Raw genomic sequence first — 24,809 nt, 5'->3', positions numbered from 1 at the left:
GGCTCGGGATGTTAACATTATGAACTATGAACATACATTTATTCTGTTTTAACCTTTGATATGAACTTAGAAGCAGATGTTGTTAAGTTGCACAATAAGGGCCGTGTTATTATCCAGGTTAAACTAACTGACAGACCTCCAGAGGATAAGCAGGTTAAGTTTGACATCTGTGTCATGTTTTCAACTTCTACAATCTCTTCTGTTCTCATGTTGTTTATTTTGTAAATTTAGTGGCCGTTTCCATTGATTAAATAAAAATGTTTACTGATCTAGCACAACAAAAACATTAACATAACGTTAAATACTGTAATTGAAAATCATTGAATTCAACAATGGAGAAATTAAATGTTCTTCTAATTTAATTATCCAAGTATCTTCACAGAAATGGTGATACTGTGTTCAGGTGTAGCAGTCACTCTAGCAAAAAATATAAAGAGGCCTCTGACTGAAGACAACTGCTTTATGATAGTCTCATCACTGTCACGACATGGCAACAGCTCGTTATCTGAGAGGCAGGGATAATATTGCATAGTAAAGTTGATTCCATATGTAAAAACAATACATTGTTGGCATGGTTAACTATAATAAGTATTTGAAAGAGGGAAAAAAAGAAAGCAGGAATCTTTCCAGCTGCTAAGAATTCAAAACCAGAGGAAATAATTGTCCAAAATCACCTAAATATATAAAAGTTTACAGAACAAATTTAGAATAACAGAGCTACTCTAACATGCTGCCATGAGCAACAGCATTTATTTATTGCTATATTTCTTGGACACCGTTGTCTTAAAATACAACAAAAGTTATCAAGTTTTCAAAAGTTTCTTTTTGTCTTTGACCAGTTGGTAAATGATAGGTGCTGGGATGTCATTTGTACCTGTGACCAGCTGGTGGTGCAAGTTGCTCAGCGAGTTGATCAGACTCTTGCAGGGCTTCTTTGGGAGGTACTTCCAGTTGCTGTGTTTCTTTTCATCCGACCTGTGACATTAAATACCACAGAGTCAGCCAGCTAGAAGTAAGAGAAAAGCTCAACGAACATCTGAACGGTGCTCTCCCTTTGATTTTTTATACAGCAACAAAACAATTAAATATGAGCTAAAAACAAGAGCAAGTTGCATAAGAAGATTTTTCTTTTTTTTATTTTTAAAGAAAATTGAAATTGTTCCAAAGGAATCAAAGTGGCTAAACTCGTTGCTGCAGCCTCCTGCAAATAAAACAATCAGAGCTCCACATACAGATAGATGGTGTTGGTGTCCAGGTCCACACAGACAACATCTGGCGGGGGGTCGTACAGGTCAAAGTAGCGCGAGTCGACGCCCACAATGAAAGGACATGGCGCGTTGAGGACGCCTGCCAGAGACAGGGGGCACAGCGGGATGTAGGGGCACTGCCACTGGAAGGGGAAGATCATCTAAAGAGATAAAACACAGGATTTATGAAATCAGACAGCTTTGAAATGTGTTTTTAAACACTATGGTAGAGTGTAAATTTTGTAACATCACTGATTTCCAAACACAACTGGATCAGCATCTTCTTTTAGCAGCGATATTTTTTTAGGTTTGCTTTGATGAAACTGGTTTAAAGCAACAGGTGGGTTTTTGGAGATTGTGACAGTAGTGAGTGTTTTATGTGACGACACACCGTCCTGTCCTGGAACTAGATGGGGGGGAAAAACAACTAACAGGATAAAGGTCAAAGAGCTAAACTGCTACCTGAACATCAACATGTCATTTTATTGTTAAATTAGCTGTATTACTGTTAAAATGGACAAGAATTAAATCGATTAGCTTAAAAAAATGATTGCAGTCTAACATTCGAATAAGTCACAGTTTAAATAGCACCTCTATCTAAGTACTATTTTTTTTATGTGAAAAACATGCAATGAGGTCAACTTGTGTGGAAGCTAAAACACTTTCACAAATGCAGACAAACATGTTCAATGTTTAACTTGCTTGTGAAAAATCAGAATTATTTGAAAGAAAAAGCAACAAAAGGCTACATGTGATTTTTTACAAGGATATCAGCTCAAATTACATATTCCCTTCTCTTAAAAATGCTGGAAACAGCAAAACCGTATGTTCAGTATAAACCATTAAATGTAACTGGCAGGATGCTAAAGCTAACAGCGAGTGGTGCTGCCATGGTGATGATGGAAAGCAGGAGGAAAGTGAGCTAAAAGTGATTTAATTGCAGCTGGTATTGTAACTTTAATATTGAACAATAACTTCAGAGCAGGAGATTTTTCTTATAATGAGCAATCCCTACTAGAGATCCAGAATATTCTTGAATTTGAGCAGCAGCTATTAAAAAAATGTTTTTTCCACTTATTTTTTGAAAACAAAATGTGTTGTTATGCTCCTTAAAACAATATTGAGGTTCAAAATTACCCAAATAAAACTAGAAAACACATCTGTTGATAAAAACTGGTCTCTGAAGTTATGATATACTAATCTTGTGACCATTTTACCCAATAGAATGTGTTCTTTGTTAAGTTCTTCCTTTTTTGTGAATGTAGGAATCACTCCTTTACTTTGACATCACTACTCTGTTTACCCTAATGTTAAAAACATTTTTACTAGTACGCCATCAATATGTAACGGTTACTAACATAATTTAACTTGAACACTTTAAAGTGTTATCTTGTCTACTGTTTCGCGAAACACAAACGTGACATTTTTAATACGCTTTAACCTACATTAGGAAGGTTAAGATGTTGTCATATTGTAATTAATCATATTTTTTTCTCTTAATTATAAAAGCTAAAAACAGAGCACATTTCTTTTAACCATGACGAATATACAGTAGCACTATAAAATAGTCATGTCGATGCTTAAAGTGGAAACAAGATGAGCATAACTCATGTAGTTCAATTCAAGCAAACTGATGCATCAACAACATGTCAGACACATCAGTTTAGTTTTACACTTAAATTTTCTTGAGCTAAATTTCTAATTTTTTCCTCTTGATCTTTTATAAAAAAAATAAATAAAAATAAATAAACAATATGGCAGAGTACTCACAGCTACCACAGCCTCAGCCACTCCGGTGAGCACGGCGGGCCTCAGCGAGTGCAGCAGAATCTTGCTCTCCAGCAGGACAAAGTGCAGCAGCGTGGCGCAGTTTTCTGCACCCAGATTCATCAGCAGAGTGCCGTAATCTGCCCCACTAATGGAGAAAAAAAGAGAGGCCGAGAAAAGAAAAACAAAATAAACAGAAAAGGATGTAAAATATGGAAAGGTGCAGGCAATAATCATACATTTAGTCTGACATACAGCCTGCAACTGAATGAACATTTTGGATTTTTACTCTACTGTAAATTAAATTCATCAATCCAAGAATCCTGCTGTGCTGTCCACCGCAAGAGTCCCTTCACTGGTAATACTGGTCTTATGCTTTTCTCCTGCCAGTTTTTCTGTGAGTGCATACATGTGTCGTACCTGAGGGGTAAGGGAGTACACACGGGCTGAGACAGTATCAAAGTGTCATGTGCTGAGAGCTGCAAAAGAGAAAATGTCAGTATTAGAAAAGTATAGAAATAACGTCAAAATCGCATTTGTGTAGCACAGGTGGCGTGGAGGTAGAGTTGGCACCCCATATACGGAGGCCATTTCCTGTCTGAAAGCAACAAAGGCCACTAGTGCCACAATAGAAAAACTAAAAAAAAACTCGTCTTTGCATTTGGGATCAAAGAAATTAATATTATTGATATACATTTCATTTGAAAACAGAAAGTATTCCATTTGTAGGAATACGATTTGTTCAGCTTTGAAAACAACATATTGCAACACATAACAAAAGAAAATCACTACAATAATAACATTGCTGAAAATGAAAATAAGTGAGTCAAAAATGTGTAAATCAAATAGATAAGAACAGGTTTTTCTAAAGATTCAGTGGTGGGGAAAAAAGAAACTGTGTGGTGACTAGAATTGAATGTTTTTTCAATACTTCAATCAAAAACTAACAATTAGATTTTATTCCCTAATCTGTCAACATTCCATACATCAGGTCACACTGACAACCCTCTTCAGTGTGGACGTAGTTACTGGAGGAAGAACGTTCACAGTCAGCCATTTTTACCATTAATGACATGTTTAAATTAAATTACTGAAGTTACTGAAGCAGTTAGACAGGAAGCTGCTGCAGGGGTACGTCTGCTATTAATAAGAGCTGATACTTTTAGCTTCAGATAACAGGAAGTGTAATGAATTACAGTAAAGTTGGTCCACTTCCTGCTCTTGAAGAGTCCAAACCAATCTACCATGCAACATGCTAAATAGAGATGGACTCATTATGCAGTTATCTTGCTGCAGAAGCTAAATGTATTTTTGCTGCATCACTTCTGCAGTCATGTTTTTGGTTTTAAATCATGTTTACTGCAGAGCTGTGTGACACACTGCTCTCACTCACACAGTGTGACATCTCCTCAGGTTCTAATATAAATAATTGTTGAACATTTTCAGCAGAAAGATCACTCAAAGTAATGAATGGATGATTTAACAGTCTAAAGCAGGGCTGCCCCTGTCCAGTTCAGCTACTATCCTGAAACTTTTAGTTGCATCACTGCTGAACATGCTTCCAAAAGGTGCAAGATAGTAGCTCTAGGCCACTGAAAAGAATCACAGTAAAAGTAAATCAGAGATTTTCTCAAAGATTAAGTTGAACACAGCTGATTTAGTCTTGAACATAATCACATATTTAGTTTGTAGACATACAGACTAAATGTGTGTTGTCTTGCAAGCAAAACACCAATTTTAACAGATTAGATTTCAGGTGTGCAAAAATAATAATAAAGGGTTAGCTGTAATCCATGTACTGTTGTAATTCTTTTTATTATTTTCTTTTCCTATAAGCTGGAGGACTTTCACCGGTCCATAGAGAGAGATGGGTCAGTAACTTTGTTCTTGAGAAATAAGAGTTTTGTTTGAGCATGACATTTTAGGACAGTTATATTTTCCATTTATTCAGAAAATAGTAAAACATCTGTTCTGAAGGAGAGGAAATCAGGATAGGCACATCAGTCTGATTTGAATTTCCAGTGCCTCTCTGCTGAAGAGCTCCACAAATATAACCTCAGGTAGAAGTGGAAAGGGGCAAATACTCCTCTGGATTTCATTCTTAAACTTTGTGATCCAGGTAAGAAAACGTGTCTGAAGGTCAACAGCTTTGGCTTTTAAAGGGCAACCTTGTTTCTTTTTCAGTTATTCTTTGATGACTTGTTTATGATTGAAATCAATGCAAGGAAGTGTCTCACCTGGACAAGGATTCTGGGCCTTTGAGGGGAAGGAAATGACACATTGTGCATGAAGTGCGAGATGTGCCTATGGAGGAAAACATGGAGACGATAAAAAAAATAAATAAATAACTCTGCTTTGATGTGACTAACGACGCCTAAATAACGACCAACAGGACTCCTACTTTTCAATGGGCAGTGGATGTGGGCCTGAGACCGAGAGCTTGTAGATAAACATCAGGAACTTGCGGAACGATTCGAAGAAGGGCCAGCGGGACAGCAGACAGATGCATTTGTTGGTGTTTACGGAGCGGTTGGGGATCATCTTCTTCTCTACAGCGGTGAGCAGACCCAGCTGGATATTCTGCTTCTCGCTCAGAAGATCAACAGAGTACGGTTCGTAGAACTGGATGGCTGATCCGTAAACCTGCCACAGCAGAAGGGACAAATTATCAACAAAATGTGGGGATTTTCTCTTTTGGCATTCTTCATTTCTGCGTGTTAATCTGCACCACCTTTTCACCAGAAGAGATGGTTAGGACAAACGTAGAGAAGACCGGCAGAGGGTCGCGGGTGTTCGGCGCCCAGCATTCGATCTTGGAACCCATTGGCAAACAGAAAAGAGGTACAGACTCCGACAGAGGAAAAGATTCATAGTCCTCTTCAGGGTAACGAAAGATTAAACCTGCAAAAGAAAAAAATACTTGCAATCCTATGATGCAATAACATCATGAAGTAGAACAGCATTGGACAGGGTTCCTCATTCCCTTACAAGATCCAAAAGTACTTCAAGAAAAGAGAAAACAACATCTTAACGCTCAAATGTCTTTACTGTGAGTCATCAAAACAACTATTCTGGATTGATTTCAGGAAATGACTATTGACTTCAACTTCAGTGCTGGGTGAGATGCCATTATGACAAGACACAAACCTTCCTGTGCTAGCATGCAAACACGCAGACAGACCTGCAGGCACTGAGATTAAGGGCGTGGAGGGAAGTGCAGTTGTCTTGAGTAGAATAAACAGCTCCTTCACAGGAAGACAGCCGGCACAGAAAGATAAAGCCGGGCTGCACGGGTGTCTTTGTGTCAACGTTCTTTTATACGTGTGTCGCACAATATAACGTTCCAAAGGGCAAGTTGTTCAGGAAGCGTTCAGTCAGTGAAAATGTCACGAGGGTGAAAACAACAGTGCGAGCTGTAATGAGGAGTTGTGAGAGATAAACAGTGAAAGTGCTGCTCGCTGGAGCTTTGACACAAAAACATCAGGGCGGTTTAATACAACAGAAAAAGCTGCTCCCTTTAACACTAAACCACATTTATTTAATCACCAAATGTATGTGCATTGCAAAAAGTAGGATGTATTACAACAAATTTATTTTTGAAAAAATATATTGTTTTCTTTGAGATTGTTTTCTTTATTTTGTTTATTTTTTATTAAATTCCCCAAAATTAGGTGTTTAAGGATACATTCACACAGCAAGATCTCGCTTTCAATTTTTTGCTGAAATGCGCTTATTTTTTGTACAATAGTTGGTACTTTTAATCAGACTTCTTTGTGAACGGCTTAACACCCCAAAGTGACCTGCATGGACAGAAGAAGAACGTAGACGTCACACAGAAGCACAGTTTGCGGATGTAATAATAGTCGCCGCAGACTGTGGATCAATTCTGAAGTAGAGCAGTGAGTGCCAATAATGTCGTAAAGATCATAAGACAAAGAAAGCTAATAAAAAGAATCGCAGCTAATAGCAACAACATTTTGTGATGCATTGAGTCAAATCCAGGAGGGTAGGATTATGATGTGAGGAGCTTCACTGACACAGACTATAATCCTCAGCCATCGTTTGCATCCGAATTCACTGCGTCTGGCTTATTCTGGTGCTGAATTCTGATGCATGTCTCATGTCAATGCTGAAAAAGTCAGGTTAAATGCAACAAGACCGTTGAGACTTGAGACACTTGGCGGCACAAATCTGATTTTCTTGAGGTGAAAAGGTCAGAATTGCTGCTGTGAAAAAAGGAGAATATGGGCTGCATTTGCCTTCTGTGGGAACATCTATTGAGAGTTAGTTTAATAAGAATTTTTCCAGGTTTGAATAATTACAAATGTCACACTTTACCGAACTCCAAAGCAACCTTATGATCACTACAAGGCACTAACTCCTGCAGGCATATTGGCTCAAACTAAATTTGAGAAATCACAATTACTCACCTGCTTTGTAACTTATAGAGTTGGACGCCGATACCGATTTCTTGTAACACAGGAACACATTGGAACCCCACTGAAAGAATTTAAAACAGAGTTTCCTCCATCAATTCATTTGAGACTTTATTAGCAACGGTTGGCTCAGGAGAAGGTTTGTGACCCACCATGCCACAGTTCAGGTTCCTGTCCACTTTGCAGAAGGTGTGTGGCGGTGTCTCGCCCTTGCTGGTGATGATCACGCAGATGTCCGTCACTGCCAGGGAATTCTGAGGCTGGACCGGAGGGGCTCGGCGCAAAGTGACGAAGATGCGCTGCGAGTTGGCGGAGCTGTTGTTGACGTTGGCGCAGCGTCCGTACGGCGTGGCCTGGATGACCTCGCAGCCCTGGATCAGACGGTCCTTGCCTTCATACAGCACTCTGTAGTAATCAAAATCAGAAAGATGCTTGTGAGTAAGAGGAACAGGCAGTAAACAGTGCTGACCACCACACCACTGACAAACAGGTATTGTGGTTTTTATAAAAAGCAGAGGCAATTTCACACAGTGTGTGCAAAACTAAGTAAGTAAAAAAATAAGAAAAATAGACTAAACTTGATATTTAGCATCTTTACGTGCCAATTAATGTAATTAGTTCAGCTATCACTGCTTTCCTTACTCCAAGACTTGCAAAAAGCTGCAAAATTCCCAAATCCAGGATGCTCCATGTCAGGAGTTGAAGCTCAAAAGGATATAGTAATGTAACCTATTCAAATCAGCGGTAGGAACCGCCACTGATTAAAACGGCGCCAACCATAAAGCACTAATCATAAATATTAGTCCCAATAACACTAAACCACCATATTATCATGGTATTTAGTTGACGCTAATGCTAAAGCACTACATTCAATCATATTTACACCATCAATGTTAGAAAATGTCTGACAACATAGCATATCTATGCATTGTGGGTACAGAAAACATATAATTTCCTGGTGGAATATGTGAGCTGCTGCGTAAACAGTCAAAATGAGAGCCTGAAAATAAACGTCTAGATACTTGATAAGCAAGTATAGATAACAGTCGATAAGCAAAAATCGACAGCTATGAATCCTTCAACAGATGCCGAATTTTCTTCAACTGAAAGTTGAACAAAAATAGCCAAGAAAATGAGCAGTTTTCAACACGGAAGAGTATTTCAGTTTCAGGTGACAAGTGTTCTGGTCAGCATATTAAATCTCTTTGTCAGTAAATTAGCTTTTCCTGACTCCGTGATTCAAGACATTTTTCCACTGACTCATTCAAGCGGGACAGTTAATAGATCCTTACATCCTGCTCATAACAAAACAAAAACTTTAACACCTCCAGCCCAAATATTGTGCATCTCATTGCGTTAATCCATCTTACATGCAGTCAACAAAGCAACCAGAGCCCCACTGTGTTAGATATTTTACATGACTAGAGGGCTTCTATAGCAGCATGCTTTCCATCTGGACAATGCCATGTGGGAGGCCAAAAGATCCTACAGCATCCCTCTTACACCAAGACTAAAACACACTTTTTTTGTCATCGTAAGCCGGCATGAAAGCCAGCCTTGGCAGATATAAAGGTACTGAAATACCCCATTCATCCTGAAAAGAGTGCAGGACAAACCTAAAGAGGCCAGGAAGGAACAGTTGCCAACAAATTCTCATTTAGGCAACAAAAATGTGCTTCTAATGGGCACGGCAGAACGGGATGCTCCAGAGCCCCGGGGCTGGGAACGCTTCCCTCAAAGCAGAGGTAGCAGACGGAGGAATAAATGATTCACCGTCTGCAAAATTTAAACCAACTCTTTTAAGGAAGAACTAGACGGTTTGACAATTGTCAACTATAAAGTCTATAAAACGTAAATTAAAGCAATGAAAAGAATTAGTTTTTGACTATATGCTGCTTCCTCCCCCTGAGTACTCAAATTTTCCTCCCATTTTTCTCTGCCCAGCATTTTCTCTTTGAGGTACAAAACCTTACTGTTTGAGTGAATTATGTCTGGTACCACTGAGAGGGCCACAAATTACACTGTAGTTTGTTATTCTTTTAAATTTAAAATGTTCAGAGAAAAAAAGTTATTGTTTCCAAAAAGAAGTGCAAACTATCACTACTGCAGTTTCAGAGATTAGGCAAATTCATCCCTCAGTTAATTCAACTGAGAGAAATGAGATTGCAAACACCTTCTTAACTGTCAAGTGTCTGTCGTAGCACATTTGAAATAAACATAAAGGGCAACGTTCGGTTGCAAGTAAATAAACTTAAAGATGCTTTTTTAAACAACATAAACTAACCAATAATTCTGTTACAGTGCTTATATTTTACAACATATGTAGAGTAAAATCCAGCCCCATAAAACTCACACACTTTAGGGATCTCAACAAAACAGACAATTGTTACTCAGACCACAGAGTTCTAGTTGCAATTACAACTCAAGGTTCAAGAGCAAAAATTTGTATTTCACAGTGGTGAACACATTTACCCTGATCTGCTAATAGCAGAGCTAATTTTTCATTTAGCACGTTAGTATTTTTGCTAACTTTGAAAAGATTTCGCACACTTAGCTTCTCCTAAATTAAGGGCTTTAGCATTAGCTTCCACTAAATACCTTGTTGGTGTACGGACTGTGTTAGTGGAACTAATGTTTATGATTAGTGCTCAAATAACGTTTAGTTAGCGGTGCCCACCACTGGCAATTCACAAAGCTTACAAACTGAAAGTGGCTTAAAACACATAAATAATAAATCAGTGAGATTTTTTCTTCAGGCCTAAAATTTAAATAATTTTTAAAACAAGCTTAAATTCAGTTAATTCACATTCCTTGAGAGTCGACATTGTTTTATTTTATATCCCAAAAGCTGCAAAGCACACTAACATTTCCAGATAATCCCTAAAATATGGCTTTGATGAGAGTGGCTACCACTGAACACAAGTATCTACACTTCCTTTAAGTGATATTTTGGTTAGACTGTTTTATTTATGCACTCAGTTGTAAGCTCAGTGATATTCCATGAGTGAACAGGGTTTAAAATGTTATATTTGCAACCAAAACTGCTGCTTTCACCTGCAGTGTTATTTAAAAACAACAAAATAGCTATGCAGTTGCTTAATTTGGGAAGTTACTGAAAAGCAAAGACAGACAAAAAATTGTTGACACCCTCCGGGTTTCCCTGGAAAAGGCAGGGAAACCACAGTATGGTAACTACAGTGTGGTAGACTACTCTACTTCCTGAAAAAGTTTTCCACTGAAAAAAAAAAAAAGAAAAATCACCTTTATTAAATCAGTCACAAGAAGTCGGAAATGTCAGAATGACTGAACACCATGACACTTCTCAAAACTGGAAACTCTAGTTTTTGTTAGTGGGACAAACAAAACCTAAGGTGTGGAGAACTTGGATGCCTCCCTCAGGCTGCTGTATTGTCGTTCTGAATGAAGCCCATTGACATACATGTACCGTTCATTCACACCAGTAAGATGCTGAGATTGATACGGTATTTATGATTGAAAAGGTAGAATAAATGTTTTCTCCTTTGTAAGAGGAAATCTATATTTACTCAGGTGATGAGGTTGAACATAAAGTCCCCTTTAAAAAGGCCGATGAATAGGGAGATGGAGGTGTGGCTGCGAAAGAAAAACCTTTGATGAAATCGGAAGGAAATATTAATCTAATCACAACACTTTCACCTGCAGCTGAAAAAAAAACTGCTCTTCTGAATGTGATCTATGTTTCATTGCCAATCTTCCCCCACAATATAAAACTCATGACTCACTTTGATTTTTTTTCTAAAACAGAAAAAAAACAAAATAAGATATTTCAAACTGAAAAAACAACTCCAAACACTGTTGTGTGAACAGATAATGGACTGTCAAACAACCTCCAAATTTTAGTGTTTATTTGTAAAAAGACACTTAGGAATTCTGTACATTTCCCTATAGTGATTGCCGAAGTGTTCGAACCCCTGCAGTTTTTCACATAATGTCATGTTACAACAACAAAACTGCGTGTATTCTGGGGTGTTTTTTATGTGACGGCCTCACACAAAATAACACAAAATTATGCTACTTTATGTGGATGCAGGGCGGATACTTTGTAAAACCACATTTCAAGTGTTTCAGGATTTTGTTTACACATCAATTTGGGTCCTTTGTTCTTTGGAGTCAGTTGGACGGATGGAGAGTCTCTGTGAAGCTTAATTTTTCCAAATCTTGCTGCATATTTTCAGATGGATTTAGATCTGGACTTTGGTTGGGCCATTCTGATACAAATACACTTTGATCTAAACCAGGGGTCTACAACTGCAGTCTATGCTTCTGTCCCAGTAATTTTTCTCCATGCTGGGTTTCCTTTGCAGGAACAAGAGTCAAATCTCAATAAATGAAATTCATGGTTGTAACATGAGAATGTGAAAAAAAAAGATAGCAAGGTATGAATCCTTATGATTGACACTGTACATATATGAACTTTCTAGAACCTTCCAACACATTTCTGACTCACCCTATGTCAATGAGCGGCGGTTTCCCCCGAACCCTTTTGTAGCACAGGAAGAGCTCTGGACTCTTGAGGCTGCCATGGTTGAGGTTGGCCGGCTGGCCACTGTAGGTGGTCTCGATGCAGGTGAAGCCCTCCGGGGCAGTTTCACCGGCGGACCTGTTAATGACAGCCAGGTCGGTGATGGGCGCCTTTGGCCCGCCGGACTTGGTTTCCGACAGGTCCTGCTCCAGGGGCGTGGACTTGTCAGTCAGGCCCGCCACCACAAAGTAGTCGGTCACACGGTGACCCTTGTCCTCGATCATGGCTGGGCGTACCTGAGGATTGAGAATCAGAAAATGAATTGGGTGGGGCAATTAACAAAGCAATATTTTGTCTTTCTAATGAAATAAAACCTCCTCTGCTACAATCTCAGGAAATATTTGAAAATGTATTTTACATCCTAATCTGGGTAAAGCTGCTTGCGTATCACACTGCAGTCCATTCATCGCCAAATACACCTACACCTAGAATATTTGACTCAAAGGTATAGAGGGATTGTTTGTTTGTAAACAACGAATGCACGCAACTTGACTACAGCAAGATATACAAGATATATTTTGCTTGCAAAGGACAAATAAAATATAATAATTTTATCCTATTTTGGTCACAATTTGCAGGAAAATGAAGACATAGCGCCATCCATCAAGGCAGGCAATAAACTAAGCCTTCAGAAATTAAAAATGCAGCGGGTTGAATGGAAGGTGGTGCGACGTACAGAGGCGCTGTGCTAAAAACAAAACTTCTGATAGCTGCAGATGCCTCAAAGCTGCATGGTATAGTTGCGTCGTTCGAAGAGAGGTGATCTGCAATGGCGGCAAGTTGTCAATTATTTTATTAGTCTAATTGTAAATAGTTTAAATAGTTAGAATAATGTACTTTTGGTCTACGTTCTGAAGGAGACATTCGCAGTAAAGTGGCTGCTGACGTGAAACTTAAAAAGCAATGTGCTCAAACCTCAGACAGATGCAAACACACAAGGATAAATATTGTGGCTAAGGCAATAAAAGGATCCCTTAAAACTTTAGCACCACAACAAAGTAAACAAACCAGAACAACAAAAGCAGTGGCAAAGAAACTGGATCTCCACAAACACTCTTGTCACTATATATCACAGAGCCACTCCACACACCAGGAGAGTTAAAGCTTTGGTGGCAGCAGAGAGTCAAGGAAGAGTCATCGAACTGGGAAGAATGCTAAGAAACTTCACTTAGACTTTAAATCACAGGACGTAAAGCAGCTAAAATATGTTATTCAATGTGGCTTGAACAACTGGAAACCACAAAAATATGTTTGTTTTCAAGCTGCAACATTCCTCAAGCCCGCAGTGAATATTTTACTACTACTATAGGAAGTTCCTTGTTCTTAATTAAAACTGATGAGCAATGAGACAAAGCTTCCCCAGCAGTCATGACTCATGGATCAGTTACACAGTTTCCGTCTGAAAAGCAGCATGTTTCAACGAGTTACTTAAATATGAGAGTACATATTTCTATGGCACATAGCACACAGGGAAATATAACATTTATATTGTTGGCATCAAGTTATAAGTACATACTGGTCGCAGTGTTGAAAGAGAAAACCATGATGCCAGTCAATTTTGGAACATTTTAACCAAACATACTTGAACTAATTCATCCTAACAGGTGAGAATTGGGACAACTTAATGTAGTGTTTTAAAAGTTAAATTAGGCTGGAATTATTTAAAATTAATTGGGTTGAAAAGCGATTAAATCCAATCCAATCAAGGTCTAGTATTGAAGGAAACCATTCAACTTACACAAAAAGCTGAAGCTATTCAATATAAAAAGTATAACAAAATGGGTCAGTTTCTGGCTTTAAGGTACAAATATTTTTAAACAGTTAATGTTTCAAAATTACAAAAAATATTGTTAATACTGTTTAAAATCCTTTAATGAGACTTCACAGAAAATGCTGCAGCAACTGGAAATTTCTCCAGCTGTAAGGAGTGTAGAGTAACTACGTTCGTCATATTCTGTAACTAAAACATTACACAGTACTTATATTTACTTAGCAATCCGAAGCAGTCCATGAACATCTAAACAGATTTGTGGCTTCAGCTGAAAAAGCAGCAGGTGATGGTAATAAATGCCAGTGACCACCTGATAATAAACAGGTTTGATGGCCTGGAGAACAGCTACCCAATTTACAGTAATTAGACATACAACACAGGCTAATTTACCTTGCATATATTAACATCCATTTATAATTTTGTTTGTCTATGTTGATATGAAAACAAGTTTAAACAATAAAATCTGTTGTATTTTCGAAAACGACAATAAAGTGGTTCGTCTTAAAAGAGCGCCGCTATTACTTTCTCTTTATTAAAATTAAATACTTCCCATCCAATCATTACATTTATTTAAAACTGCTGACCACTTATTTATAGCCGTTTCTAATTTCTAACAGTTTCTACATCTCCTTTTTGTAAGTGTTACCGGCAATTCTTCATATCGATGAGACTCATTAGAGGCATAAATGTGCATTTCTGCACACTAAATGTGAATTTTCCCACTCTTGATGCACCATGCACGGAGGACTCAGTGAAGATGGATGTGCAAATTATACCTGATAATATCAGTCAGTACTACAGGATGACAAACTGTTTCTTGTTGCACTAAGAAGCCAAATGTGATCAGATAAGAAATGCAACACATTGAAAAATTTAATTGCATGCCATATAGAACAACACGAGTATGACACTTTTATTGTACCACCAGTCCTTCACAGAGCAACACAGAGAACACCCACAACTAGGCGAAATTTGGTGAGACCAGTTGGCCTAACACTGAGTATACCTTAATATAAATGATTATGCACAGTGGAAACTGTCTTTGCATTACCACAAAAGCTAACATCACCACTCTTGGGTGTTCAACCAATCAGCTCAGAGAAAAATAAATGGCGCTACTGGATCGGCTGCTTTGCAAATGCCAGCCAATAAATAGCGTGTTAGGTTATACTTTAGCTTCCCAAACTGGATTTTTCCTTGAATATTTTATTTATACTCTGTGTAAAATAAGTAAATATGCAAATTTTCCCCAAATAAGTTAGAGTTGCGCTCCCCCGAAAAAATCTGTACCGTAAATATTGAACTACGACTAGGAGATGGTCAACAATAACAATGTCAGATACTGACATCGGCCCAAATTTTGATAACTGTTATCAGAAATGAACTGCTAAGTGTATACTGAATATCTATAATGACTTCTGCCCAAAGTCTTTGGCCATAAATAAAAAAAAATGGTAGCAGTTTAAGCTTACTGCCGAATCAGCAACAGTGCATATTAAACAGCCAAGATAGTGTCAAAAAGATAGAAACTAATCAGTTAAACTTCTTTAATTCCAAGAGCTGTCTCTCTCCCCATTTTTAGATCATTTGCAACGAAATCGTTTTGAAACCATGATAAACAGAGAATGACATATGAAAAAAAAAACAATGCACAGACTAAAAAAACATTACAACTGTACTTTAAATCGAAAAAGAGAAGCCAGTGAAACTAGCGAAAGCCGGCAAGAGAAAAGAGAAAAAGTCAAAACGGTTCTACAGAAATAAGTCTACCAAAAAGCCAGCACTTCATTTTCAAAGAGCTTTCAGAACCACCACAGGAAGTTCATTTTTCCAGCAGTGAGTCAGCTGTGGCAGAAGGACAAAAAAAGAAAGCCATTTGGATGGCCACTGCAAGCTCAACACCACAGGCTGCACAATCAGAAAACGGTGACATTTGGAAAGGTGACGAAGTTGAAGAAAAATAAATAAATAAGTAATACAGAAGTCATGAGTAATTGCTAAAGTTGTCTCTAAGCTGGAGACGGGAATGCAGAGGAGGCTCCACTGGCTGATGTTGAGTTTTACTAACTTTGTGTACAATTACTTAAATTTATGCTTCTTTCCTTCGGTCTAGTCTTGGCCACTTGCATATATGCACTTGTCAAATAGATTCAATTGAAGTTGGCTTCATTTTCCCCCCAGCAATTACAGTCGTTAGCCAGAAATAAGCACCTGTTTCTTTCTAAGTCAAAGAAACTCTTAAGAGTGCAATAGATAGATGTATAACAGTGTCATAAAAAGTAAACAAAAACTCCAAATAGCTCCGCTGAAAGTGCAATAGATCACCAGATTCCTTTCACTCAAATTTGATCAAGTTGAATGGAAATCTATTGTTTAGCAGGCATCCTGTCATCCTCTTCTGGGTGCTCCTTCTAATTGACTCCAGATGTTCTTTTCCACGACACAATAAAGAACCCTCTTAGCGACATGCCTCCCACTAATTCTGACTGGCTCCAGCTTTCATTTAGATCGTGATGCACAACTGCAGCTTCGGAGCAAAGACTTGCTGCTCTGAAGAGATGTACTGAATCATATCCATGGTAACAGCTCACCGGTCAAACCCCTATTCAAAAGGAAGCTGCTTGTTAGACCCGTGGTTTTCTCTGAGAAAAAATAAAATAAAATAAAATGGAAGTCCTGTTTAACATCCTTTGACAAATGCTGGATAATTTGTGTAATACTGATCATTTAGGCAGTGAGTGTCTGATCTTCTTTTGTATGTGGGAGAATAAAAAAGTCATGCAGTCAAACAGGAACGGACAGCTAAGTCTAGACACCTGTTACTTGTTGCCTGCAGTTCAGATTTGAATATAGCTGACTCTGATATTCTCATCTGATTCTGAACTACGACTGGCACTGAAAACGTTTTTTTAAAGCTTCAAATAGTCATTCCTGTTTACAGATTTAACCTCTGAACTGGACAATTTTCAGCTCGACTCACCCCAATCAATGATTGACCAATCGGAAACTCAAAGGGGTTATCTTTTTAGAAATTGGTCAAATGTACCACAATAAGTCAGACTGGAAACACCACTGTTTGGTGTTGAAGTTTTTCTTGTTTCCATTGTAAAAGCAGCTCATACAACCAACCGGTACCACACTATTCCTAGGCCCCCTTCAGTTGTAGGTCTGTAGGACGATGGTACAGTAGGTACAGGTTAGGCTGGAGCTAGTGGCACCACACAACACAGTCCATTGACCAGGCTACAGAAAAAACATCAGCCTACAACATAGTGATTCAGATTTGTCGTCGCTGTAGCCTGGCGCCGCATTAGGCGCTTGGGTTTAACATCTCCTTGATCAACCAATCCTCTGTGGCAACAAGGCATAATAACCAACAATTACTTAACTACTGCTGATAATCTTTGCATAGCCAATGACAAGCTATGCAAAGAAATGTGTTGCACCGCAGAATATATTTCATCTGAAGGAGCACAGAGTGTGAAACCAACCAAGGCTGATGCTTTATTTCAGAAATAAAAGGACATTTCTGAATGCCCGTCTGAACGTCATTTAACGCTTTACTTGACATCAGGAGCTTTATCATCCCTGCTGTATGGCTGGGCATTATGCACAAAGAACGGCATCTTTTCAGAGCTTTATGTTTTCTAATAATAATGTTACACCGAATTCTAGACTTGTCGGGAGTATGCACAACCAACATATTGACAGCACTTTTGTTGAGGAAACAAGGTATAGGTTTTTTTTATATGACTAAACAAAAATAAGGAAATATAACCAACACGGTGTTTAATTAATGTCAAGTAGGAAATGTATTCAACATGGAGTATAGGAACGAGACAATCTGTCCATTTTGAGCACCAACATAAATGACATTTCACTTCCACTGCAACGGTAATGTTAATATATATGAAAAAAAAAACATCAGGACTGTGAGTCATCCAGTTCTCTGAAAGCCTGAACACAGCTGACCACAAAGAATCACAGCAGGGGAACAAAGTACATTTAGCAGGAGAAAAAAAAACACACACACACTTTACTAGGCAACAGACAATTCTGTTAGAGCTTGAAGTCTGAAAAACAACTAATAAAAAACTAATAAAACAGAACATACTTAACAAGAGGACATTAAGAAAACCACACAAACCTCTCTTATGCAGGATTTTAATTATATAACCAGATCCACTTGATTTATTTGTGCAATTAAGCTCATATTGACTGAAAAAAAACAAATAATTAAATGTCAACAACTAACGAAACTTTTCATAACACACACAGCTGATGTTTTTGCCTCATCTTAGTTCTACACAATAACAGACCAAACTGCAGGTGTGTGTGCCATCAGTGTATAGAACAGCCTCATGCCGACTCTTAAATAGGGTGGAGGATCTGTGATGCAGTGGGCCTGTTTGTTTTCCAAATATCTTGAGAACCTGGCAAAGAATCAGAAACTACTTAAAATGCCAGGATGATGCAAATAAAAAAAATAAAAAAATTAAAAAAATCAAGTGGCCTCTGGCAGAAGTATAGGTGATCATTGGGTCTTTCAGCAGAATTATGATCAAAAACATGCATTTTTTTCCTTTCACTGAATAGATTAAATTAAATTAAAAGTTGGATTTTAGGACTAAATATCCAGTCTGGTCTGGGAACCCCTTGGAATCTCCCCAGAACGAGCTGGACGATGTCTGCGGAAAGAAGAACGTCTAAGGTTCCCTCCAACATGAAATGATCTAGATAAGCTGAAGAATGAAAGTTGGGTTTTTCAGTGTTTTCAGCACAACATTACGCAGTTGCAAAAAATCTAATTAATTAGACATTTCACACATCCAACAAAATTTATGTACAGGTTTTGCTGAAAAATGCAGATTTGGTCATGGAAAAATAGGATTGTGGATTGATAGTGTTGATGAATATAGCAAAGCTGTTTCATATCCAATAAAGCTGCATTATTGCTAAAACATTATGATGACTTGCATTTTTTCTCTTCTCTTTCTGATCTGTTATAGTGACAAACTAATGAAAAATGTGTAGCTCAGTGAAGGTTCATCTGATCAGCCATCTTTGATCTAACTCAAAGTCGAGTTATGAAACCATCTACCAGAAAGGAGAGAAGGCTTTTTTTATGTTGGTTTTATTTTGTGCACAGAAGTTTTCTTCATAAAATCAAGATAATGTAGGAACAACCCTGAGCATCCTCTTCAAGACACTGTTACAACAACAAAGTGTCTTCGGTCAGAGTCACTGGAACGCAGACCTCTACAGGAGATCGTTCCTACCCACAGCCATCAGCATTTATAACAATTCCTTGAAGAAATTTTGATAATTTGACTTGCAACATTAATTTTTCCCTTTAGAATTAATTCCAATAATTGTCATAAAGAAGCTCCTTATTACTGCATTATTTGTTTGTTTTTAAGGAAGACAATTTGAACTTTTTGCTAAAGATGGATCCTCAGCAGGGACACCTCAGACACGGTGAACTAAAGGAATACGTTATTTGTCATTTGATTCAATCTGACAGCATTTCTTAGTCGTAAAAGGACTGACCTTATACAGAGCTTCCCAATTACCACTCAAAGAGCTTTTATGCTCGAGCCACATTCACCCAGCAGCACTCACATTCACATGAGATGATGGGAGAGGGGAGCTGGAATCAAACCCACCACTTTCTGGTTGCAAGTGTCTCCAAAACTTCACAAATTACCACCACTGCTACTAAAATAAACCGACTCCTGACGGACTTCACACCATCCACCGAGCTGAAAACCCCTCAAGTCTCAACCAGACCCCCCACAACCGTAAAATATCTCTCTCTCTCTCTCTGAGGTAGTCCATGATAAATAAACACTGATGCTGCCATAGCAACCGGCCTCCAACAATGCCAAGCTGCCGGCCCGGAGCAGAGTAGTGTTACCCTACCTCAGGAAATCGATCTCAAAGTTTACCCTTAGCGTAGCTGACGTTCCCAGGCGTCCGCTCTCAGACTCCAAGGACATTTAGACACACTTAGGTTGCAGCTTTAGATGTGTAATAAATAAAATGGTAGACATGGCTTCCTTTAACTATCCACTTATTGTGCAGGGAACAAATAAACCCACAGTGGTTCCCAGAAATGGAAGGGGAATTAGACTTAAAAGCTTTAACAGGGATTGTAAACAGAAGTAAGCACAACATAAGGAGTCACTTTCAAGCCAAAAATGATGAACAAAACTGGGTCAAAGGGTAAAACAATCGAGTCAAACTTGCACATTACATTTCCTGGATATAAATGTCTGTGCTGTAACTTGAGCCGCTGCCTCTAAAGGCTGAAAGGTGGTGTTGTGCTCCTCCTTGGCCATCTGAAAACCTGTTCCTCTGGAGCTGCTGATGATCGAGTGTCACCGTTTTGTCTGGGCTGCATTCAGTGTTGCAGGGTCATGATGACAAACCAACACAACACACACTATGCAGCTTTCATTGAAGTCAACGTTCACCAGTAATCTTCCTCAATATGAAGTAAATGAATTGCTAAAGCTACTGCATTTGTCATAGCACTACAATGATTAGCTTGATGTATATGGTTCTCTATGAGGATATTTTGAGACAATGATCATTTTATTATCAATATCCATTTATATGGAAAATTGGTAATCAAAAATGGATGCATGCATATTTATTTACAGAAATCAGGCAAATCTTTCATTTGAAAACATCATACTTTCAAAAGTTTGGATCCAAAAGCTCACTAAAGATTTCCATAAGATATTTTTACAGTTGTCAGGCTGTAAATATAGAACCAGAAAACACAGACTGTAAAGAATTATGGAACAATAGGCAGTGTTTATTCTCTTTAAGAAATTATTTTAAGCAATTAACAGATCATTCAAGTTTTCAGAGCGAATCTTTATTGCTTTGCAAGAGCTAAGCGTTATCTTCGTCAGCTGAAGCCAAGAGATGCTAATAAAACCCCAGAATTTCCCCCAGAAAACTTGCTAATCCTGGTGCTTGGGGCACTAGGGCAGTCATCCAGCCGGCTGCCATGTTCTTGACTTAAAAAATGTTTAAAGTTGACAAGAAATTTGAAAATATGACTTGATAGTTATGCGTTATTGGGAGACTAGAAGATTAATACCTAAACGCAGATTAAACAGCAATTTAAAAAAAATTAAAATAAATAAACAATGCCAAGTCTGCTGGGGGCACCAGTAAAGCCTGGTGGCCCGCCAGGCTTACAATACACCGTGGGAAACCCTGAAAGCCCCATCAGGAAGTCAACATTTAACTGCTTTGGGAGTCATTTACTGATATCTAAGTATCTGAACAAATAATCCAAATATATGCCCAAGTTGTGTCTTGAAATTATTTATTCAAATTTGTAGAAAACTCAAATGGTAGAAAAAATCCTCAAAAGAAAAAGCATTTAAGCTCCTCCCTGCTCAGCAAAACAAAAACCCCATTTGGAGGAGGCTTGTCTGTGTATCTTAAGATAAAAGCATAGAGGTAATGGGAGGCTCCAACATTAAATAAATCACGACTTCCAGTATAAACAGCTTTTCAGCACAAAAGTAAGGAACTGGTACAGTTGTAGGAGTCATAGGAGTGACCAAACTGTCTGTCTAAGATGTTTAAGAATTGCTGAAGGAACGTGGCGGAGAACGTCGTTCAATTTCTACTTCTAACCAGTTTCTTTCTTTCTTTTTTAATTATTCATTTCCATCAATCCTTAAAAAATATGTAACTGACAAAATAAATATCCTACTATACATTGTAAAAGCTATGGGCAAACTGGTTTGTTTACAACCAGTTTGAACTGCCTTGTTGCTGAAATGTGCTGTCCAAATAAACTTGAACTTTACAGTTATGATACAAGAACACATGGTTACAACAACATGGGTTTATATAATTAATTTACACTGAGGTTCTTTTTCCAGAATTAAGGATAAGATTGTTGTTAAACTATGTAATTTTTTTTCTCCAACAAAAACAGAAAAATTGTGTTTGAAACAAGAAGTGGTACAAAATTTAATTTCCAATGACATTGATGACGTTCTCCGTAAACTTTCTGAAACTGCTGAGAAGTTGTTAACATGCTGAACTAGTGTTAAGATTATGCCTTTTGCATCACTGAATTCCTCAGTTTTCTATTCTAGTGTCTTTCTGATCCTCAAGAAACGTAATTTAATTTGTCTATTGGTTATAAGACAAAGAGAGAAATGATCCTGCAAACCCTCAGGGTAGGAAAAACAATCAGGGAGCCATCTTTAAAATTAGGCTCATCCTTACATGCTTACATTAAAAACTACATTTAAAAATATAACTTTTTTATGTCATTGTTTGTTTTTATGTATCTGGAGTAAGGTCATACTGCATCCCCTCGTGGTTTGCCCCAGGATGATCTCATCCGTTTCACACAAAAGAGTCTGGAGGCTCGTTCCCCAGGCGTGAAAGAGTCTCCCTCTGTGCACAAGCCAGTGTGCAACGCCGGACAACAGATGACGCTGCGCGTTTACGTTATTTCTGCACAATCTCTTGCCATGCACATCTGATCACAGCTTTTCCTTACGCAGCTGCTGAAGTTAACAGCGAATAAGAAAATAAAAAATAATTTTCAAAAAAAAGAAGTATGCAAATGCTGTAATTATGCTGCAGACAGGTTGCTCCATTCATAAATATGCAGCCAAAATGGTTCCAGGATGAGATAGTGTGTAAACCCACAGTCTACTTCAAGTGGCACTTTGTAGCTTTGGGCTTTGCAGGATCTGGAGAACAAAGTGGCGTTCCCTGCCACCTGTCAACACAATATGGTGTCAGCAGCGGTGGCCAGACTTAGTGCAAGCTGCCAAGGTGGCAAAACCCAGATACCACAGACAAAGCGAAGCTCCACCTGGGTGGAAAAAAACAACCAGAAACTGTAGATGTTCCAGACCTGTGGTGAAATAAGCTAATAACTAAACATGTTAGTAAGGCACAACAGACAGCATTAAGACAAAAAGAGTTTTCTGTATATCTGCTTTATGGCTGGGGATAAAGTTGAGTGATATGCAGACATTATCAGCTAAAAACATCAACATTCTCCAGAGCTGAGCGAAAAAAAATGTTTCTGCAAAAAGCAGAAAACTTGTAGTCCACAGCAGGTCTTTATCTCTGCTTTTTAAACCCTGGCAACTATTTAAACCACATATTTTTTATTGCAATTAGAAGTAGTCAACAAGATATCTGTGTTAAACAGAGATAAATGGATAATAATGCTGCATGTTAGGAATTTAAAGTGCCTGGCAAAAAAGTCTTCATACTCCTGCTAAAGAAAAGCTTCCCCACTATGTTTCACTGTGTGTGTGTTTATGTTAGGTTTGTGCCAAAACAAAGTTACAGTGTGGTCTTGTCTGGCCAGAGAACCTTCCGCCACACATTTGCCGTGTTGTCTTCATGGTTTGTCACTGACTTTGGTTTTCTTTCAGCGTTTATCTGAATCTTTCCACTCTTCCATAAATGCCATTAGTTGTGCATCACTAATGCTTTGCATCAGAGCCTCCTAGAAGGATTGTGGATCTCTGCAGCTCCTCCAGAGTTGCGTGGCCCCTCTTGGCTGCTCTAATTTCAGATGATGGATCGAACAGTGTTCATTAAGCTCTTATCAGCCTTGGATATTGCTTTAGAACCATAGCCCTGCTTTAAGCTGCAGGTTCTGCACCATAAACCCTGACCTGTCTGCTGCGTTCCTTGGTCTTCACAACGCTGTTTGTTCATTGATGTCCAATAAACTTTTAGCGAACAGCTGGATTCATACAGATCACCAAGTGAGTTTGACTGCAATTGCGCTGGATTTTATTTAGTGGTGTCATAGTAAAGATGATGCATGTCACACTTTTTGAAAACCATGTATTGTCTTCTCTCCACATCCCAGTTATAATTGCAATTTAAAGAAATGTTTAGCATTTATAATTTCGTACAAAAATACTTGTCATTTCTGCAGTACGACAAACGTTTAAGAAACTTTGCCAGAACGTTTTGCTCCCCTCTGGCACGGGTTTCCTGGTCAATACTTTAGTTCAACGGTAGTTTTTTAAAATAATAGCTCCAAAGCTAAGCGCAGGTTCTCAAAAGCCAATCATTGTCGATGCATGCATAAACTGCAGAGGCACGTGTTTCATGGGTAGGTGTGGTTTCTGAAGCAGAAAATGACGCACTTTAAGCATTTGATGATTTATATCAACAGTCGACGCCTCCACGTAGGCGGCACATGACTGCACAAGGCCAGCACCGAGTCCAATTCGCTGGCTGAAGTTTGCTCTTAAATATAACCTTTTGAAGTGGAGCAACAATGCACCAGGAGCTGCAGAGCGGAGCAGCTACAGCGTGACAGCCCCGGCAGACAGAGAGCATTCTTTCCACTGCGAGCAGGAGAGCCTGACAAGCCAACTTTACTTCTTCCAGCTCAGCCAGAAAACAAGTGAAGCAGCACTGCAAAGGCCGGAGGAGGGAAACCGGTTAGCTAAAAAAGCTTGTTTCCTTTCTTTAGATCACAAGATCCACCTTGGTGATCTCTGGCTAGACACAGTCTGTCTCAAGTTAATATGTATTAGGATGCACTGGACCGTTTCAGGCACGGCAGGAACACAAAACCTCCACTGAAGCATCAAATCTGTAATCTATTTAATCATTTAAGGGTAACAGAATCAGATGATAAAACCTCCTGAAGGATCCTCGAGTCAAACAGCTCGTCTGTACAGGCTGTAAACAGCAGAGCTCAGTACTCATTGATGTAGGAAATGCTAAAAGCACAAAGTAGCAAGACGTTAGCCCATATTTCAGGAAAAAGATATAAAGATTTGCCGTTTAAAACAATAACTGAACATGCTAGCAATCAGCTAAAACACAAATAACTACCAAATTTTAAGAACTGCTAAATTCCTCTTTCTACAAAGTGCTGAACTACTGGAGTATATTATAGAAGCAAATATCAGGGGCGACATACCCAACTCGAAGTTGATGCAGGTGAAAATTTACACTAAACACAATAGTGAGTTTGCAGACTACAAGAATTG

General features: G+C 38.5%; 1 protein-coding gene across 2 annotated transcripts in view; it reads right to left on the bottom strand.

The window, feature by feature from the left end:
* Positions 1-24,809, bottom strand: part of dennd4c (DENN/MADD domain containing 4C) — a 44,052-nt gene that overhangs the window by 13,705 nt on the left and 5,538 nt on the right. For both annotated transcript variants that reach the window (XM_032583042.1, XM_032583043.1), the window contains exons 2-11: positions 11,937-12,247; positions 7,603-7,855; positions 7,445-7,514; positions 5,746-5,915; positions 5,416-5,657; positions 5,252-5,318; positions 3,435-3,493; positions 3,018-3,162; positions 1,233-1,408; positions 875-975 (exon numbers count right to left, since the gene is read on the bottom strand). In XM_032583042.1, the coding sequence (XP_032438933.1) occupies positions 875-975; positions 1,233-1,408; positions 3,018-3,162; positions 3,435-3,493; positions 5,252-5,318; positions 5,416-5,657; positions 5,746-5,915; positions 7,445-7,514; positions 7,603-7,855; positions 11,937-12,235 (1,582 nt within the window). In that variant the 5' untranslated portion in view covers positions 12,236-12,247. The remainder of the gene's footprint in view (positions 1-874; positions 976-1,232; positions 1,409-3,017; positions 3,163-3,434; positions 3,494-5,251; positions 5,319-5,415; positions 5,658-5,745; positions 5,916-7,444; positions 7,515-7,602; positions 7,856-11,936; positions 12,248-24,809) is intronic.

The sequence above is a fragment of the Xiphophorus hellerii genome, chromosome 14 (genome assembly GCF_003331165.1).
Source record: "Xiphophorus hellerii strain 12219 chromosome 14, Xiphophorus_hellerii-4.1, whole genome shotgun sequence".
In the NCBI taxonomy this organism is placed as follows: Eukaryota; Metazoa; Chordata; class Actinopteri; order Cyprinodontiformes; family Poeciliidae; genus Xiphophorus; species Xiphophorus hellerii.
The sequence above is the reverse complement of the archived record's forward strand: the minus strand, read 5'-3'. Positions and strand labels throughout refer to the sequence as shown.